Raw genomic sequence first — 21,625 nt, 5'->3', positions numbered from 1 at the left:
CAATAATGTGGAGTGCAGTGGGATATCAGGTTTTTTTAGACTAACCTGATGTTTTGCAGCAACCTCATCAATAACAATGCAGATGATGATTACTTACTCCTACCCTGCCTGACACCAACCATAGGCCTCCATACCAAGGTACTCTTGTTATGCCTCTTTAATAGTAATTGTATCTGCACTGAACATGGAAGTCAAAAGAAACCCAAAGCAGAGTTATCTAGTTGTGTTTCTGATCTGCAACTCGCTTGTGGACTTTCACACAACAGTGAGGGCTGATTGCGTGTCAACAGGCAAGCCTCTCAATTAAGGGTTGAATCACACATTACAAAGTCTATGAGGCAGACATGAGAACTTTGGAATAGACACACAGCTGGAGATGTGGGCTGGTAGATCCTCCCAGGCATGAAAAGGCCCAACCTGGGTCAGGACCATGACATACAGGGAGAAGGAGCTGAAGCTGTTTCCACAGCACTGGAAACCCATTTCCCCACTGGGGAAACTTACATGTTCTGATGACTACATGTAAGTTCCCCAGTGGGGCAAATAGCAGGAAAACTGTGCTGGAGAGGGAGGCTAAGTCCTTTCTCTTTGTGTGCAATGGTCCTGATCCAAATGGAACCCACATGCCTGGGGACTGAGTTCCCAGGATAGAACTTCAACAGGATAGAACTTCAACTTGTCCACCACATGGATTTTTGTTGCATGTGCACTGGTCCTCATAGTCACTTACACATGAAAAACATTTAAAAAACCCTTATCTAGAATTCTGAAGGAAGCGAGCAGTTGTCTATTTTGGCTGTGTGACAAAGGTGCTGTGACTTCAGATTGGGAGCTGGGCTTGACTTCTCAGGGTGTCCTCCTTGACCTTTGAGTGTGCTTCCCTCACAGACTTCCTCACAAGCCTCAGTCCCCAGGGCTGCTTACCTTGAATTCTCTGGGTAAGCTTTGTTACCTTTAGTGCAGTGCCCTCTTCCCTTGCCTTTCGCAAAGATTTTCCAGCTGGAGCTGGCACCCATCCAACAGGTCAGAGCTGCTTCACTCATCCCAGGTGTCTCCTTTCTCCCCCAGCTACATGCAGGCTCCTGAGCATCGCTTGCTACTGTTCTACCTCCCTCCTCACCTACTCCTTGTCTCCTTTTAAATGTGCAGCTTGCCCACACAGGTTCCACCCACAGCTGGCATCTCCTCCCCCATGATGTCCTGGTCACCTTGTCGTCTGTTTAAAGATTCCGGCCCTGTTCTGATGGCCACAAGGTGTATTCAGATGCCTAGTTTAACCATGGTTAAATAGAAATATGAATGTGCCCAATTTATGTCAAGCTCTTATGTGGGTTTGCTCTTTCCTCTGACATGGGATGAGAGGAAACAAGGATGATGACCTCAGACTAGCTTTGTTTATGTGACTTAGCCAGAATTCATTTCTTCCCCTCACAAAACAGTTTTTAACGAGGGTTTAATTCTGCTTTACGATCCCATTTAGTGGAACAAAAACTAGCCCCAGCTAAGCTGTGCACCTACAATTTGTATGTCACAGTTCACTGGAGTTAGTGTTAAACCAACTGCTCTTTCACTGTGCTCCATGCAAGGAGGAAAAGGGAAGGAGCCAGCAAGCAAGTGAGCTCTGCACAAGTTGGGTCTGGGTGTATTTTTATTTAACTGCAATTAAATTGAATGGTTAAATGCAGCCAATGTAACTTTCTCTAAAGGTTCTACAGGCTGGATCGAACTTGAGTTTAGTTTACCAAACAGGGGACCCACAAGGACTTGTGTGTGGTAATCTCCTTTCCCCCTTTGCACTACTTTCTCTTTCGCTCTCCTGAAAACCCCACCTTCTTTCCCTGCCATTCAAGAGCCATCCAACCTTCATCTAGTCCTCCATCGTCAGGGTTGCCCCCCTTTCTGCAGCTGTATGAAAACTGTGGCCCAGTTGTATAGTTCCAGCTGCTGGGGCAGGCCTACCTGCATGGTATGGATCCCACACGAACTTGCAGGAGGCACCTCACTTTCCCTGTGTCCCCTCCCTGCTCTATCTCCTTTCCCCTCTTCCTGCCAACTCCTACATCCTCTTCCCTTTCAGTGCCTCACTCTCTCCTTCTTAGCCATCCACTAACCTACCCTTTATCTGTCTCCCCTTTTCACCTATATTTATTATTTATTTACTTCATTTATCCCCTACTTTTCTCCACAGTGGGGACCAAGGCGGCTTATATCAGTCTCCTCTGCTCACAACACAGTGAGGTTGACAGTATGTGACTTTTCCAAGGTCAACCAGTAAGTTTCCGTGGCAGAGTGTTGATGTGAACCTGAGTCTTCCACACTCTTGTCTGAAGCTCTATAACACTGGCTTTTATTGGGTTGAACAGTATTTTATTGCTGTTGAACAGTAGCAAGCAGCCAGACCTACAGAAGTCATGCAAATCAAGTGGTAGCAAGCTGCATGGTGGTTGCTGCCAGTCCTGGCCCTAATAATCCTCCTTCAAAGGCCAAAACAGTTCTGGAAAGGATCCTGCCCCCTCTCTCTGCCTTTTACTGACAGAAACCAATCCTGGAGTGATGGCAAAACTATTGTGATTGCCCTTTCTTAAAACTAGAGGTGTTCCTTTTATCATTTGTTTAATTCCTCCCCCAATATTTAATTGTTTAGATATCAGATTTTTCTGCAAACCAGGGGCATTTTTCAGATTCACAGAAAGATCTATCTTTATTCTTGGCTCCAATACTGGATTTAACTATCCTCAGAGTTGGCTGCATTGAGAATTAGAACATAAAAGCAGGGGCCTTCAGGGAACATGTAGGGAGGGAACATCCCATTCCCCTGCCTTTCCTTCCTCCCCTCTTCCACACCCCACTTTCAACCTCACTGCTCTGGCTACCCCCGTTCATACTACTCTGCCTACCCATACACCCCCCCATCCTCAGCATCACCTCCCCTGCCTTTCTTTCCTCCCCTCTCCACCACCCCCTTTTGTGCTCTGCCTACTACCACCCTCAGCACTCAACCCATGCCCACATTCTAAGGGAGCATCCTTGGGTGGATTATGCTAACATGTTCCAAGGCAGAGAGTTGTGCCAGGGACTGCAACAACACTGAGAGCTACAACAGGCCCAGGGTGGCGATAGTGTGGGCTGGTGGCAAGGTGAAGAGATGTACCAGGCCCGGGCCCTGCAACAGTGATGCTGGGAGTTGATTCAGGCCTGGGGCCTTGACAGTGATGGGGGGCCCCCTCAAATTTGGAGCAACAGCAGTGGCTCCTCTCCCAGCCCAGTAACATTATTTGGCAGCTGCAGTTTCTCCTCCCTGCTGCCCTCCCCAGTGCTCCCTGCTGCCCTTCCCATCTACCCACCTCAGCCAGAGGCCAGCCACTCACCAGCCACAGCCTGGCTACAATGCCTCCCACTCACCACCCCACCCATGGCTTCAATAGAAAGGTACTGTCTGGGCATGTGCAGACAACACTCCTATAATTTAGAATATTTCTACTCCCCTTTCATGTTTTCCTTGGTTTTCAGATTATTCTTCCCAAAGTTTGTTGAAAAAACTCCCTTCTGTAATAAGTGCCCCAATTCAAGTATCTTCAGATGGGGTCACACTTCACTACTAGAATATATGACAGTAGTGATAGTTCCACATTGAGCCAAAGGAGAGAGAAGAGACAAAGAAGTTTTATACCTGCCAGAGAAAGTATAAAGCCAGGCAAATCTGGAGTGGGGCAGACCATAACATGTTTAAAAAGGTCGTCAAATCCATGAATCTCTGGGCATCCACTGACATCAGGTTGACAACTTCTCCAACAGTTGAGGAGCGCTTTGCTGAGTTGGTAATGACTAAAGACTGAACAGACAGTAAAAATCTCATTTAGTTATACTTATTTCACTTATCCCATAAACTATCTGAACGTAGCACACTTCGGACCTCTATGACAACCTGGGTATTGCTACTACAAACATTTGCTTTTTGTTTACAAAGTCCCCAAAACTACAAAAGCAAGAGAATACAAGCTAATTTTACCTTGGTGACAGCTCTTGCTGGATCCATGAATGGTAACACTAAAACTACATTAGTAATGTTGTGTGTAGTGTAGCCTACTGATTAAGAGCATGAGCTGGATGCTCTAGGTTCTATGTCTCAGTCTAGCCAGGAATTCACAAGGCATCCTCATAAATACTATTTGTCTTTCAATTGTCCTAATGATTATGGGGATAACACCAGACAGCACCATAACTGAGATACTGTTTGCATATATGGTCCTTATAAGACAGGGGTAGGGAACCTGCGGCTCTCCAGATGTTCAGGAACTACAATTCCCATCAGCCCCTACCAGCATGGCCAATTGGCCATGCTGACAGAGGCTGATGGGAATTGTAGTTCCTGGACATCTGGAGAGCCGCAGGTTCCCTACCCCTGTTATAAGAGAACAGATTATGCCAAGTAAATTAATGCAATCTAATGAACAATGCACTAGGACTAGGATTATCTGAATGAGCATAGCATATTAGGCATGATACAGAGTGTGGGTATAATGAAGAAAAATGTTGTTAAATCAATAGAAAACAATGAAATGTCAAGAGAGTAATAAATGGAGCAAACAGATAATATGTCTGACATAGTGGTAAAATCCATAGTCCCTTCCCTTTATAAAGCACCCTCTTGAACTACTATGTTACGGTATTAAAGGTCCTTTACAATCATCAGGGACTCATGGGGTGATGCCATGTCACAATGTTTATTTGGCAGACTATGCTACAGGGTGGTTTGCCATTGCTTTCCCCAGTCATCTTCACTTTACTCCCCGGAAGATGGATATTCATTTTACGAACCTCAGGAGGACAGAAGACTGAATCAACCTTGAGCTGGCAACCTGAAACAAATTTCTGTCAGGATCAAGCTCAGGTAGAGAGCAGCAGAGCTTTGACTGCAGTACTGCAGTTTACCATTCTCTACCACTGGGCTCCTATTGCTTTGGGCTTTCCGGGCTGTGTGGCCGTGGTCTGCTAGATCACTGTGTGTAACACACTTCTCTCTGTGATACATCTCTGAAGATGCCAGCCACAGATGCAGGCGAAACGTCAGGAACAAGATTTACCAAACCATGGCCATACAACCCAGAAAGCCCACAACAGCCATGAAAGCCTTCGACAATACATCCTATTGCTTTGTTACCTTTACAGAAAAGCTCTCCTGAACGACGCCTATTTTATATAGTTTTTAAAACTTGTGCTAGAAAAATGCTACACATTATTATTGTTGTTAGCAGAGAGCTGAACAGCCTTCACTTTACATGATGTTGTATTACCACAGTTTGACATCCCAATCACAAAAAATACAGGTTTCCATATTAGAAAGCTTTAAACTGAGAACTCTTTACAGAAAACTGTTATGAAGAACTGGTTTCTATGTTGCCAGAAGATTTGGAAACAAGTCAATTTACGGAGCAGTTGCAAGCTGAATGGATGATGTTGTGCAATAGGTTATTTTGTAAGCTTATCTGCATCAATATGCCGGCAACTCATTGAAAAGGTAAAAAGCTTCTGGTATGCACTGTGCCTTTACAAGATGCAATAATTTGAGTATACACACCTAAGCAAACTCATGGGCAGAACTTGCAAAACATCTGAGTCATTAGATGGTTTAGCACAAAGGAGTATTTGAGAATTTCACAAGCTGTAACTGGGATATCAGGCACACTGTTAAAGGCCTGCAAGTATATATGTACTGTGTATGTAAACAATCACAAATGTTGAAGTCACAATATGTATGTAGACACAAATGCATTCCAATACTATTAATTCAAGAAGTATTTTCAATTGTCACATGTTCATTAAGCTTTGAACATGAAGCCCAAAGAAGTTTCGGTTTTAAAAAAAATATCAAATTGATATAAAACATATGATGCTAAGTTATCATACATCATACATCATAGATACTTTAATATAGCGCAAACTAATTCTTGGGACCCTTCCATACAGCTACCCAGGAGATGATTATACACCTTCATAATTCCATAAGCAGTAAAACAGAGATCAGGCACAAGGTAGGTAGTAAAATTTGCTGTGCCAAGAATGTGCAAAACATAGAAGAACATAATGACTGGTTACATCAAGGCCAATTTTGACCTCATGGAAAAATAATTCAAAACCAAATTCATGCTGTCTTGCTAACAAAATATTAAATCCCCTTCACAAGCTATGTAAGATCTTATGCAGTTTTGGGTATTTGTGAATGAATACCACAATTATGTGAGTCTACTCTAAGTAATAATTGCAGAATTAAGGAAACGCAGGAACAAGGTATTTGGTTGTGGCACAAACCAGAGTTGAGCATTAAACTGAAGTATACTTAAGTAGTGAAGAATTAATGGGACAAGAGGGTAGCAGCTCGGGTATGTGTGGAATTTGAATTATGTGGAAGTATTTATGAACAGATTGTAAATGTCAGAACACTGAGAAGAAACTTGGAATTATGTATGCAGGATTATCTCAGTTGAGATAAACCTTTTGCAGTTGCCTGAAGTACACTATCCAGAAATTGCACTAATTATAAATATTAATAACTCTCACCTCTCCAAGGAAGATGTTTTCCATTCAATTTGGTTCTAAAAAGCTTTGTTGGAAAGACAGCTGTTGCCAAAATGGATCAGCACTAATGGATGCAGGTGACACTTCAGCCACATTCCCAGAGGTAGAGCCCAAAGCATTTGGTCACAGGGGTAGAATGTTCCCCTTTTTAGAACTGCAGCTAGGTTTTGTTCTACTCATTCTAATACATTTTGTGAATGCATATATGGGAACAAACCAGGGACATTACATTCCAGCAGGCGATAGTTGGGCCAGAGTGCCTTCAAAAGCACTCTGTGTTTTCTTGCTCACTGGGAGGTTTCCTGCTCCCCACCACATCTTAGTTTGAGCCAGCGCCTGAAAGCAGCTCAGCCCCTTCGGGCTGAAAATGGCCTGGTGGGAACTACACTTTCCATGAGACCTTGGGGCTTGCAAGGTCTCCTGGGAAATGTAGTTACTGTCAGGCCATTTTCAGCCCAAAGTGAACAGGCTTCTTCTCCAGCCTGCACTTGATTCAATAAGGGAGAGGCGGAGTTGGGGTGTGCCGCGGGGGGGGGGGGACGAGGGCCATTTCCCACCCCTGGTAGCTCCGCCTCTGGTTACATTTCACATGTAGTGAAAAAATTCCAATTTTTAAGTTTTAAAATATTTGCTATTAAGTTATTTAAGACCTGATGGACTTTTTCAGGAATCTCTAATTTTGCAGTGGTTTATATAATATGAAACTGCTCCAAGATTGATGTCATGCTTTTTATACTTATCAACCAAAGGGCAAACATGCACCAAGATCATTGTTGTCTAGCTGACATGTGCTAGCATCCAGTGCTTGGCTGTTGTACTGTTGAGTGCACTTGGAACATATTGTTCAATATCATTTATTTATCTGTGACCACTGGGTCACTGCAAAATGGCAAAACAAATGTTAGCCTTGCAGTTCTGTCCAATATGCAAATGCAAACATAAAACCAACCACATCAAACAATGACACCATTAGAGGCCTGAACAGCCTGCCTAATGTTAGAGAAAATGATTTGCATAATACCTAACCACATTAGTTTAATTCAGGTTTTGCAAAAGCATCTATCTTGATAAGCACATAACAGCTCTTGTGCGAACAGGGTTATTTTTCAGACATAAAATCATAACCTAAATTTGGCACATTTCCTTGCAGAAGGGGGCATGCTAGCTAGGTGTTGAATAATTGCCCCCAAATCTGTCAGCATATTTGTTCCAAAACACACATACACACAGACCCATAGACAGATATAGAGCAAGGAACATATTTTTTCAGTGAAATATCCATTTAGAAACCAAATGGTATGGTTTATGGTTTATTAGATTTGTACACCGCCCTCCCCCAGAAGGCTCAGGGCGGTAAGCAACAGCTGCAAAATAAGAATAACAATATCATAACATTCAAGAACTACTAACAAAAACCTAACATCAATAAACATGGAAAGAATAACATAACATTAAGACACAGCATTCTAACTAGAATAAATATAACATTTCAACCTCGAAATTACAGCAATAAAGCATCAACATTATAACATCACAGCATCACTATATACTTCTTCCCCCTATATCCCTTTGCCCACTACTGGCTTCACAATATCAAGGACAATTTCTGCCGCAACTTGAGCTATGCAAAGCAGTCATCTGTTCTTACCTTTCTGTAGATCATCCCTACGATGCCAGTTCTCAGTCTCATGCCAGTAACAAAGCAATACTGGAAATGCTGGTGAAGGATTATTGTCAGCAGCACAGCAGAGAAAAACATCAAAGCTGCGATCACATACCCCCACCATAAAGGGGCATTTTTATCTTTAATGAATCTTATTAACACGCTGTTTAGGAAGATTGAAAGAAAGACATTAACAAAAAGAACCACTGAGAGCAGTGAGACAGAACAAACACACTCCAAACTGTTTACCTATAGCAAAAGGTAGCTCAACTTCCTTAGCACCAATGTAAGTAATTCTTCTCAGACTGAAGCTTTACTTGGAGGGCATTTCAAAACAATGAGGTTAAAGACCCTCCTTAAATGTAACACACTATTACAGTGGAAAGTATGTCAGTGTGGAGATAGGAGGGCACTGTGATGGAAGGTCAGCCTCTTATATTTTAAAAATAATAATATTGAGAGCCAAACAACCTGTTAGACATAACCAAAGCATGAACATGAGACAGAAAGGATGAAGATACAGTTTGATATTTAAAAAGTAAAAGCATTATAAAAGGCATATCCCAAATTTACACTGTATTTTTAAAAGGCAAAAAAGGCAGAAAACTTTAAAAAATGGGCAGTAGAATAAAAACTAGAACATTTGCTCTATTTCTATACTGTTGAGTACCAGATGCATCTCCTAGCAAGGTTCAAAGCTTATGTTAGGCCATGGTCAGTCTCCAGACTGGAGTGCAGTCATGTTGACTACCTCTCTAGAAAGCTTCAAAAGGCCTTGTTCTCAGTAAAAACAGGGTGAGGAACTACAATTCCCAGGAGACCTTGGGGCTCACAAGGTCTCCTGGAAAGTATAGTTCCCATTAGACCTTTTTTTTTTTTACTGAGGACAAGGCCTTTGCAGCCATTCGAAAAAAGTGTTCTGGAAAAGGAACCATGCAAGTGGGAAGGGGGGCTGCTGGGGAGTGGGGGGAGCAACTGCGCGGGCACCTCAAGTGGGCCCCGAAAATGTAGAATGCACACCCGGCGCAGTTTGGCCCAGCTACGCCTCTGGATCAGAGCACTGGGATTGGAGAATCTAGGAAACTTCAGTTTGAATCTCTATTCTTCCACATAAGCTTGTGGTGAGCTTTGGCTAGTTCCACACTCTCAGCCTAACCTATGTAACAGGGATGTTGTAAGGATAACATGGAGAAAAGAACAACGAGTTCCCACTGGAGAGAAAGGCAGGGTATAAATGAAGTACATCAAACTGTGAACATTCCTTTGATGGTCCAAGGTGATGGACCATTTGTGGCTGTCAAGGACAGGAAAAGGAGATATTTCAACAATTAACCAAATACTTGTAAACTGCTAAATTTGCAGCAGAGAGTGCCAGTCTATGAAAAGAAACTTCTCGTTTCTCATCAGTAACCACATTTGACAAACAAAAGAGGGAAGTTTTTGGGTCTAAGTTCACCACCAGGTTTTGAAACAAGCTGAAGAAACTTAAACTGGCTATTAAAAAGATAAAGGTATACCCTCTGTGCAAGTACCAGATCATTACTGACCCAAGGAGTAATGTCACATCACAACTTTTACTAGGCAGACAATGTTTATGGGGTGGTTTGTCGTTGCCTTCCCTAGCTGTCTACACTTCACCCCCAGCAAGCTGGGTACTCATTTTACCAACCTCAGAAGAATGGAAGGCTGAGTCAACCTTGTGTTGTCTACTTGAAACTAACATTTTTTCCCTGTAATTAGAGTTCACTGTTTGTGACAGACATGTGCATTTCACTGGGCAAATCATGGAGTCAACAGGGGACTGAGAAGCTGAACTTAATTTAATGGCTCAGCAGCACGCACACACACACTAAAATACATGCACATGTCAGACCTGAGAATTATCATATGGATTTTCCAATTGCAGAGGCTATTCAGATTTTCTTTCCATATGGAAGATCCCTACACCTGTCGCCACTGTGGCCACTTCTTCTCTGTCTCCAAGTGAGTTTGTCCAAGTGAGGACAATTATAACAATTAGAGCATCAGGTTCACTGAATTCCTGGATTGCATTTAAAAACAAAAGTCTCTACCCTCTTTTGTTGCAGAGATATCTACTTCTGCAATAAAAGGGATAAAGACTGATTTTTTTTTTTAAAAAAAAAGAATGCTGGGAGTTCAGGGAACCTGATAAAATAGGTTGTTATGTCTTAATGATACAATGAGAGTCAACTGTCAATTAAAAATACTGACAAAGTCCCAGTAACACCAGTGTGAGTATAGCCACTGTCAGGGGACTGTGGCAGAAAACTGAAAAGAAACCTGCCATGTGGACACCTTGCTGTCGTTACACTGTATTGGCCACTGCAGTAGCAATGAGGGATCTGCACAAACCTGCCCCTTTGTGTGAAACATTGTCAACTGTGAATGGGGTGCAAGAAGGATATCATACAGTTTAATCGCTCCAAGAGCATGTTTGTCACAGGGGCTTCTAGTACAGTGTTTCTGTGCGAAAATGGAAACACAGAAAAGAGTACTTGAGAAAGGAACACAATGTTTTCCTGCCAACATCCCTTCTTCCACTTTAAGGACTGCTATTCTCATCCGCAGTTTCCTGCATATGCCATGCAAATAGGGAAGACATCAGAACCGTATATTCATAAGTTGCCAGTGAGGATGGGGTGCAATAAATGAGGACACACAACACCAAACACGCACTATTTTAAACTTATCACCTCTTAGGTATCATTCAAATTTCTAGAGTTCGAATAAAAATTAATTCTGACATGAAAAGTCACAGTGGAAGTGGACCTTACCTTAGTAACTGGGGGTTGACAAAAGACAAGAGATCTTGGATCAGTTTGTAGAAGGAGCCAATTAAGAAGTATGGGCCAAAAGTCCTCAGTAAGGCTTTCAGAAAAGAAGGCTCCTTCTGCTTTCTGTTACTGCTCAACAGGATTTCTGTTCTGCTTCCCGCCCGGCCACCAATATTATCTTCATCGATTTGTGCCAGAGCTTTGGGTATAGAATAATTCCTTTGTCCCACATCAGACAATGAAACACATCAGTTGGAAAGGAGAGCTGTTTTTAAAACACTGACTGCATATCTCACATATCGGAGTGGCATGGCCCACTATATCATTTCAGGTCTCAAAGTGGAACCGGGCTGGTCATCAGTTACTGCGTTTCAGAATTCTCAAGACCAGTGCTGTGGTGACAGCCCTCCTATAGCAGACTTACAGGGCCACTATTTTGTCTCCCCACAGTTAACAGGAAGAAAGCGTGGAGCTTCGGTTGCATTTAGCATGCCTGTTGTTTCTGCCTGCATCTGTGGCTGGCATCTTCAGAGGATCTAAAGATGCCAGCCACAGATGCAGGCGAAACGTCAGGAGAGAATGCTGCTAGAACACGGCCATATAGCCCGGAAACCACACAGCACCCCAGTGATTCCGGCCGTAAAAGCCTTCGACAAAATCAAGGAGTTATTTAGCTCTTAAAAAACCCCAAACACCACCCAGCATAAATCACACCAGTTCCACTTTTTGAAACACGGTGCTAAGAACTGCATTACATTTATTAGAGCAGAATATTTCAATTGTGTTAACATAAGGCAGCAGATTTGGAATCTGTTCACCGTTTTCACAAATGGTCCCAAAATAGCCATGAACGTTGAAATATTATGACTGCAGTCACTGTATCCAGCATGTTCAGCTATAAAAATACATACTCCAACCTGCCAGGGCACCTGATTGATGCTCCACTGGCCAGCTAGTGTGACAATAATTATGAAGATTAAAAGATTTTTAATTAAACCCTTGACATAAAGCAATATTCTGAAGCCTGGGCTACGACAAACATAAAAACTTCTGCTTAGGAGAATTTCTTCTAAATTAGCTGCTTGTTTAATAGGGCAGCAGCATTCCAAAAGTCAATTTTTTTGATTTTATGCAGTAACAAGACTTTAAAAGCTATTTTGTTGAGTTCCTTACTGAATATTCCAATATTCCCCCCCCCCTCCGATTATTTTATTTTAATTATTTCTTGGTTTACACCATTTCACTGTCCCTCCTACCACACCTATAATTACAGATGCAGTGTGTATTTGAAAGTGGAGCCTTCCTCAATGTCCAGCCTTATGTTTGAAAAATGCCTAACCTTTTTCCTTAGATAAATCAGATGCCTTCCTATATGCCTGCTTAATAACATCTTATCTGCATAGTATTTCCTTCATTCTTGTTTGCTTTCTATCCTCTTTACTGCTAGCAGCAGCAAAAAAACAGGAAGGAAACTGTGAATCAAATCTAAATTCTTTTGGGGATGCCTCCTCTGCGTACACCCAGAGGTAAACTGGACCACTGAAAACAGGGAAGCTAGAAAAATGCATGTCCAACCTCATGCAGTCTATTCTTTTCCATGGCAAGTAATCTTGCTGCAATTTGGAAGAAAGCATTTTTGTCCTGGGCAGTGGAATCCTGAGGGAAGGGAGTAGTTGCACTGTGGCTGGGGATGACGTAACCATAGTGCGGCCAAAGAGTTTGCTGTGCTCCCCCAACCCCTGCATGCAGCAGCTCCATTTATCTTTTCTATGGAGCTCATCAGCAAATGGGGGCATTCCCCAGCCAAAATGGCTCAGAAAGCTGACTAAAGCTGGCCACACCCAAAGAACACCCCCTTTGGCACTGATGTGGGTACCGGAGGAGTGCTGGTGCTGTACAAGTGTTGGCACCGAAGCACTGCACTGCCGTGTGGCTACCCACACCAGCATAAGTGCCTCTGTGCCAGTGTAAATGTGCCTTATGCCAGCTCAAGGGGTATTTACACTGCCTCTTGAGGGGTACCCCCGCCCCCCAGGATTGCTCTGTGTGTGGCTACCTTTGAATGTGATCCAGAAACTTCAACTAGAACAGACTACAGCAGTCAATAAATTTGCAGGAGCTCATTGCAGTGAGCATACAAAACTTATTCTGTTTTAGTTACATTGGTTCCCAGCTTAGTTGTGGGCTCAAAACGTGCTCATTTTAAACTTTCAAGCTGTATATCAGAGATACCCAACACGGAGTCTATGGACACCAGGGCACATGCCAATATGTTTTCTGACACCCACATCCTTCTTCCCCAAAGCAAAGGGCCAGTCTTGTTCTTGCCTCAATCCCAGTGGAGCAGGAGGTGTTTCAGAAGAACCTGGGAGGTACCACTTTTGTCCCTTCAGAGACCACCCACTCAGGAATAGCCGCCTCCATCACAGGAGGGTGACTGGCTTAAAATTTCCCAACACCCAACTGCGCTCAGTATTTCAAGAATGCCCATAGTCTCAACAAGGTGGAGGAACCCAGTCTTAAAAAGTTCAAGTCCAAAGTACATAACAGACCACCTCCACCCATATATACCTACTCATATCTGGAGATCACTCAACAAGACATTGCTTCAGGAACCGACAATTATAGCTCCATTCGTCAATGACCCATTCTTTTCAGTGGCATCCCCTAACCTTTGCAACTCCCTCCCAGGGGCTATGCTTGTCCCCTTCACTGCAGGCCTTCTGAAACCAAATGAAGACTTAAACAAATCTAAATAACTTTTTAAATTAGTGTGCTGTCGAAGGCTTTCACGGCCGGATTCAACTGGTTCTGGTGGGTTTTCCGGGCTGTGTGGCCGTGGTCTGGTGGATCTTGTTTCTAACGTTTTGCCTGCATCTGTGGCTGGCATCTTCAGAGGTGTATCACAGAGAGAAGTCTGTTACGATGCTGATTTTAAAATCTTGTGTTTTAGACTTCTACTCTGTCTCAATGGTTGATATCTGTGGTTTATAATGTTATCATGAGCCAGTTTGAGCATTTTCAATAGAAAGACAGCATATGATCTAAATAAATCACATATGTGGTAAGAAAACAAACATACCCATAACCTTGGGTATGGCCGAGACCAGATCTGTGAGCATCTGTGTCACTATGTGTCACTATGGACAATTATCCACCAAAATAATCCACGCTTGCAGCACGTTGATACACTGGCTTGAAATACTTGTGACACTCTGAGCAGCCTGTTTGATAAAATCCTGGATGTGGTTTCTTCAAGCTGCACTGTGAGGCCCTCAGAATATTTTCAGATTTTAAAAAGATAAAATGTTGCCCTCATTGCACAATTCCCCTGATGACTACAGAATTACACATTTGTGCGCTGATAAAGACAGCAGGTTTCAAACATTACACATTTGTCTTTGTTTTTTTTTTAAGGAACAAAAATGCAAAAAGAGCAGTTGCTGGGAAATATGAAGTTCTTTAAATCTTTATAGCTGACAGGAACACTCACAAAATACTTGTGGTTGCCAAAAATACTATTATAAGGAAGCAGACACTATCCAAGGAAAACTTATACTAGGCACGATTAGAAGAAGCAAAGGCAAGTCCACATACTGAGACACAATAGCTTCATGATAAAGGAAGGAATGGTATCAAGGCCCACTTATTATTTCTAATCTTTGTCTGTCTGAAACACAAGGCAGGAGAAACATTAACAAAAACAAGTAACTTTATTCACAGACTGGGTTAGTCAGGGTGAGAATCCTTGCCAAATTATCATATTTGTGAATAGCAAGAGGTAAGGTTTCTGTAAAGCGCACAGAGACAACAACTTCAGCACTTTCGATTTGGCACTGCAACGCATTACTTGTGAGCTGAGAAAAGACAGCCTCCTTTTTTCCATGGAACATCTCCTGAAGAGCAGAGTAATACATTCACACTAGTCCCATGCCTGTCAGCTGTTCAGACTGCCCGGGAATAAAATGGACAACAACGTTCTGGAAGTCTAAATTTTTCAAAGTGACAGTCACTTGAGAAACCTCTGAAAATTTAAATATTCATACAGGATTCTCTCTTTGACTCACACACAACATTGGCAAGACTGATGGTATTCCTCTGTGAAGTGTGTCTGTGGCCATGGAAACATGTTTGGGAAAACAAGTGCGCTCTCTTTAAGAATGCCCATGATGTGCTTGTCTTTGTACTTCGCCCACCAGGCTGGAGACAACTGTACTCAAAATTAAGCCTAGCGTGTCTGTCCTTCAAACCAGAGTCTCTGAGGTCTACTACAAGAATGGGAGGGCTAGCTCAGCAGGGGCTTAAGCCACAGCCTGAAGTGAGGTAAGCAAAATGTACTACTCTGTTGACTTGACTATGGGAAGGCGCCCAACTCCTAGTGGCATGAAGTTACAGATCCATGGATGTTATCTAGATACCTCCTGGTGACATCTATCTTCCATACCTTCCTGGGTCAAGGGCGAGTAGCTACACAGCATTATACCAATGCTAGAATCTCTTTTTCAACTGGACACTGATAATTTACAGATGTATTTATTTCTTCAAACTTTTATTTCACTTGACAGTTCTGTTTAATGTGTAAGGGAGAGAAAATCTAGTTCTTGATCCAAAAATACACACCAGGAAACCTCTGAAACAGAGAGAGGCCAAGACTCGTTCTGCACGCAAAAGTATTCTCTTTTCCCATTTTAACATTGTATACTGTCCTTACTGGGAAGGAAAGTAGCATATAAATGCTCAAACAAATACCATTGTGATTTCTTTTAAAATACAGAATAAAGATCTGTTTTATTTATAAAAACAAAAATAGAAGACTGGTTCTGGTGGGTTTTCCGGGCTGTGTGGCCATGGTTTGGTGGATTTTGTTCCTAATGTTTTGCCTGCATCTGTGGCTGGCATCTTAAGAACATAAGAACATAAGAACAAGCCAGCTGGATCAGACCAGAGTCCATCTAGTCCAGCTCTCTGCTACTCGCAGTGGCCCACTATATTCAGAGGTGTATCACAGAGAAAAGTCTGTTTCACACTGAATACTGAAACAGTGTGAAACAGACTTTTCTCTGTGATACACCTCTGAAGATACCAGCCACAGATGCAGACGAAACGTTAGGAACAAAATCCACCAGACTACGGCCACACAGCCCGGAAAACCTACCAGAATCAGTTTAATCCAGCCATGAAAGCCTTTGACAATACAAAAATAGAAGACATGCACACTATAAGAAAAAAGTTAACTTACTGTTGCACTTCTTGCTTTTGCTTATCCCATTCTTTCTGGAGCCTCTGTACTACCAATTCAGATCTATCATCCTCATTCAGAGACCACAAATCTTTATCTTCAAGAGGTCTTTTATATCCCTGGATTGCCAAACTGTATTGGAGAAGAGAAACCAGATCAGTACCTCTGAATCCATTTAGTCAGTTCAGCCTTACTGATGCCAGATTTATATGCTACATTGAATATGTGGCTCTGGCTTGTGTGAGTCCCACCTTGCCATTCCTCACTATCCAGGATATCCTGCATTATTGCCCTGATGTCAGGCCATTGTACACTTCCTTGCCCCAAGTTATCCTGTGCCATTAGTGCAGTATGAGAAATGGTGCCAAGTCAAAATGGTTCCAGCAGTTTGTGAATATGGAGTTCTGGTCTGACTGCAAGTGCAAAAAATGGTGCTAACGTGCCAAAGGGTACTTAAGAACGTATGAGGAGCCCTGCTGGATCAGACCACTGGCACATCTAGTGTAGCACCTTGTTTAATTCCGTGGCCAACCAGTTTCCCTGGAGATCTAAAGAAATACAGCACAAAGGCCAAGGCCTTTTCCTGATGTTGCCTCCTAGAACTGCATATCAGATGTTTATGAAGGTTCCCTCTCCTCTTCATAGCTGGTGGCCACTGATGGACCTCTCCTCCATGAAACTAATAACCTCCTTAAAGACTAGAAAGAACCTAACAGAAACCCTCACTGAATCAGACCATATTAGATTATCTTCATTATGGGAATGGATGAGTCAAGTCTGTCTACAGACTTCCCAACTTGCCCACAAATTTTCCTTAGAAAAAGGAAAATAGTTACCTACGATTGCATAGTGAGTCTAGGACAAATACTCCAAATAAGCTGTCATGGAGGGTATTTAAAAAAATTCACACCAACAGTCCACAACTAGTTTCCACATGTTAACTCTAACTTTCCTGATGCCTCTCAATTTCTTGTGGAATCCAGGAGCTTTGCTTGAAAGAATAATGTGATCCAACATATGAACACTGACCCTTATTGTGTCTCTGTGCAACAATGTACACACAAACAGTGCTAGTCCAAACTGAGTAACACCGTCCTAGGTTCACTGAGGTCAGTGACTTCAGAAGAGTGTACTTCCTTAGGACAACACAGAAAAATCACCTAACATGAAAAATCATCTAACAGAAAATCATCTAACTATCTTCTCTAAAATATGTGTGGTAAAAATGTATTGTTATAGCCATTCGGCATATATGTATCAGTGGTATGTTGATTCCAGTTGTACAAGTGCAACCTGCAATTTATTCCAAAGTAAGTATTATTGAAGGCTTTCATGGCCAGAATCAACTGACTGTTGTGGGTTTTCTGGGCTGTGTGGCCGTGGACTGGTAGTTTTGACTTCTGATGTTTTGATGCCAGATCGACCTATGGCGGATTAAGGGAACCCTGTTTGGAGGACAGTGGTGACTATACCTATCTTGTGTTCAGCAACACAGTGCCAAAATAGGGAGCCCATTCTTTGCATTGGTTCAGTGTATCCACAAGGGAACAGAACTATGTCTGGACTTGTCCCCCTCCAAATCAGTCTTGCATAATGCCTCTTCCACGCCTTTCCTGACAGGATTAAATAAACACAATGACCCCTGCCCTAGAAAGCGTTCCCATCTCCAGCCCTGAACCATACACCCCGTGAAGACAATGGGCAAGTTTCTTGCAAAAACTGACTTGTGTAAAATTGGAAATCAAGGTCTTGAGCTTGCCTGGCCTTTTTGTAAGCCAGGAGTCTGCTCTTGAGATCCCTAGACGTTGCCAAATTCCTGGCGCTGGCACAGCAGATTCGTCACAGATTTTAGTTTATTTATTTATTGTTTTAACTGCTGGAAATGTCCGAACCTACTTATTTTAACTTGATTCTCCTCAACCTCCCTGTTGTATTTTAAACTTATGCCAATAAAAAGGTTGATGATGATGATGATGATGATGATGAGTCTGCTCTTGCTAAATCCCCACTATAAAAGAGAGAGACTCAAACCACTTCGGGTAACATACCCGTATCTATGGCTAGCATCTTCATAGGCCTGTCATGGTGAGATAAAAACAAATCACAGAGTGACATATCTCGGAAGATACCAGCCCTAGAAGTGGGAGAAACGTCAGGAGCAAAAATGACCAGATCATGGCCACATAGCTTGGAAAACTGACGACAGTCAGGTGATTCCAGCTGTGAAGGCCTTTGACAAAACAAAAGTGTTAAAATTTAGAACTTGAATGTAACTCATACCTTTTATAATACAATCCTAAGCAGAGTGACACTGAAGCAGTAGCGTAGCTATAATGGGGACATCCAGGGACAAAAGCCCCAGGTGCCCTCATTGAGTCATGTAGGCCCCCCCGGAAAATTGCCCCCCCCACATGACTCAAGGCATTGCACCCCCCAGCAGGCCTCGACCAATCAGGCTGAGTGAGAGGGGGTGGGCGAGGCAGTTGGCTGACCTAGAGGATAAAGCCTGGGCTGCACAGAGCAGCCAGCCAGGCCCAGTCCCCAGGTAGGTCTCGGAAGATGGAGCCTGGGCTGGCTGAGCTGAATGTGCTCGTCAGCAGCCTGGCTGAGCCACATGCACTCAGCAGAGCTGCTGAACCGCCCTATCTCACGTTCATTGGAGTGCTCCAATGGAGGTGAGGTGGTACGGCAGCCCTGCTGGCTGAGAGAGCGGCCTGGCCGAGCTGTGCACGCTTGGCAGAGCTGCCGGATCTCCGCACCTCACCTCCATTGGGGCACACAGGCGCGGCCTCTGATGGAGCTGGGGTGGGTGGCAGTCTTCTGCAGGCCTGCTGGGCGCCCCTTGGCACCGCCCCATCAGGCTGCCTGGGACCGCCACCCGCTCAAGTAAGTGGGGTGTGAGGGGGGCCATAAGGGTATTGTGGGGTGTGTAGGCGAGTGGGCGAGTGGTGTCATTTTGCCCCGGGCACCATTTCCCCCTGTTACACTTCTGCACTGAAGGCAATAAATCTAGAAGGTTATAACTCTACTTAGGGTTGCAACTGTTACTGGTACAGTAACAGTTTTCATTCTATGGTATTGTAAATTCATTGATGCCTCCACTGTTGATTAAAACCACTCCCTTCTGCTTTGCCATTTCCTCCAGCTATCTTGCCATTCTTCTTCATGTTTCGTACGTACCACCAATTTATCAGGGAATAGCAACCAGTCCCCGGTTCCACAGTAATTCATTTGCATAGCTCTGGAAGAATCTATGATACCCACAAACAGAACACGGCTTAGCAGCTGACCCCTGATGACAATCAACCTTTACTGCACATTTTTCTGGCTTCCCCGCACCCCGCCAGGTGTTAAGTTCACAACTGACGTCAATGCAACTGCTGCTGTCAGTGATGTTGGATTACTGCCTGTTCCCCTCCTGCCCTCCCACAGCAACGAGAATGAACCTGAGAGCTGACCGCAAGCGCTACAAGGTAACCCATAGCTCTTTAACTGGAGGAACTAGGACAAAATGATTTACTTCCTGGTCTGAAATTTGCATTTTGATGCCTTATAGAGAACGACTATCCAAGCATTAGCAGCTCTCTTTGTGGACCTCTCTGGGTATTACATATTTTCCTTGAGGCACGGTTTTTAATCAGAGGGCTGCTTTCTTCTGGAAAAGAAGCCAGCTAAGCTTCCTGCTGCCGAGTGGAAAGCTTTCTATTTCATTTCTCAGAGGAAACCTTTGGGGGCCAATATGATAAGACACTGGTTTTGGACATGGGAGAAATTCCAGCACAGTAGCTATGAATCAAACCTTGGGGTCAAATTATTATTTATTACTATTATATTCATTTTTTCAGGTTTCCTCCAAAGAGTTCACGACAGCCCATATTAATTCTGAATTATATATCAGTCCCTACATTATGGAAGAAGGGAAGAATGGCCTTTTCAAAAAGCAGGGTCAAAGCACTGTGTGCTCATTGAAAGCCCCAGTTAATAGCCCCTCATGCCATAAGCTCAGTTGATTTTCACAACACAACTGTGTTTGAAGGATTAAAAAGGGACATTTCCCTAGTAACCACAGATTGTAATTGTGACAGCTGTTATTTTTCTGGAACGGCAACTACTCCCCCAATCCCCCTCCTTTTTAAAAGAAAGGTGTTAAAAGAAGCATTAGCACCAATGCCAGAAACGAATTTGGCAATTTTAAAAACTACTTCCACTTATGACTGTCAATTTGATTTTTGACCTGAATGGCAAAATAGCCGCCTCGACACAGTGGTTCCCTGTGGTGAGGGAATTCAACTTGTGTGCTTAAGGCTGACATAGATGCAATTTTTCACGTCACACACAAGATTCACGTTTCTTTCTTTTTTTTTTGCCACATAAAATTGATAATAAAAACCTTTGTAAAATATGGCTTCACCAGGAAATGAAACTTGAATCTTAATTGCCCTTTCACACACTAGTGTGGAAGTTATTCTGTGTAGGCCCTTATTTGAAAGCCTGTGATCAAGCAAACTATGTCACATCTATAATTTTGCCACTTTCTCACATTTTTTGCACTACAGTTTTGAATGGCAGTTTATGCTTTATCTGACCCCTAACATATCAATTATATCTATTTTTACTCAAAAGGAAGTCCAACTGATTTTAGTAAGTTTTTCCTCCATGTAAGCATGACTTAATCTTTTTATATATTTTTCCACACAATGTTCTGAGGGAGATAGTTAAGGGTGAAAATGAGTGCCATAAAGAATTGTTGTACTGGACAGGAACTAAGAGCACAATGGGACTCCTCTTATTCTGATATTTTATAACCAACACTACAGAAGTTATTAAATACAATATTTTCTACTCTGACAGACAGCAACTCTACAGACTTCCAGGCAAAATAGTGTGTTTCCAACACTTGCTGCTTAATACCTGGCCTACACATGACACAGAATCAGGTGGTAGGGTATCCCTTCAGACTGCAAGTGAAAAGGTCAAACTAATTTTAAAATCCCTGCAAAAAACATTAGCACAAAAGAGGCACAAATGATATCCTAGCCTTCTGCATGCTGTGTTGGTTTTCCACTTAAAAGGAACGACTAATGATGGGGAACGTTCAGAAATATGATTTCCCCCCAACTACGGTTTGAGTTGGCATAGTCCATTCCACCACATCAGTGCTCTGCTACCTCAGTACCACTTCTCATAAGCTTACAGGGTCTGAGATTCTTTAAGTGGAGATGCTAGGAATTGAACCTGGGACCTTAATCTGGCGTTCCATTGAGTCACTACTTCTGCCCTCCAAAGAGCCTATTTTGACTGGCACTCCAGGATCACAGGCAGAGAAAGGTCTTTTCCCCCCAGATCTGCTGC

The 21,625-nt window shown here is 43.0% G+C and overlaps 1 protein-coding gene across 1 annotated transcript in view; it reads right to left on the bottom strand.

Annotated features, from left to right (window-relative positions):
* Positions 1-21,625, bottom strand: part of ABCC3 (ATP binding cassette subfamily C member 3) — a 96,560-nt gene that overhangs the window by 35,014 nt on the left and 39,921 nt on the right. Inside the window, exons 7-11 of the mRNA XM_048487416.1 lie at positions 16,272-16,405; positions 14,117-14,174; positions 11,035-11,253; positions 8,225-8,402; positions 3,671-3,832 (exon numbers count right to left, since the gene is read on the bottom strand). Coding sequence (XP_048343373.1) covers positions 3,671-3,832; positions 8,225-8,402; positions 11,035-11,253; positions 14,117-14,174; positions 16,272-16,405 — 751 coding nt within the window. The remainder of the gene's footprint in view (positions 1-3,670; positions 3,833-8,224; positions 8,403-11,034; positions 11,254-14,116; positions 14,175-16,271; positions 16,406-21,625) is intronic.

The sequence above is a fragment of the Sphaerodactylus townsendi genome, linkage group LG03 (assembly GCF_021028975.2).
Source record: "Sphaerodactylus townsendi isolate TG3544 linkage group LG03, MPM_Stown_v2.3, whole genome shotgun sequence".
Lineage (NCBI taxonomy): Eukaryota > Metazoa > Chordata > Lepidosauria > Squamata > Sphaerodactylidae > Sphaerodactylus > Sphaerodactylus townsendi.
This window is presented reverse-complemented; position numbering and strand designations above follow the sequence as displayed.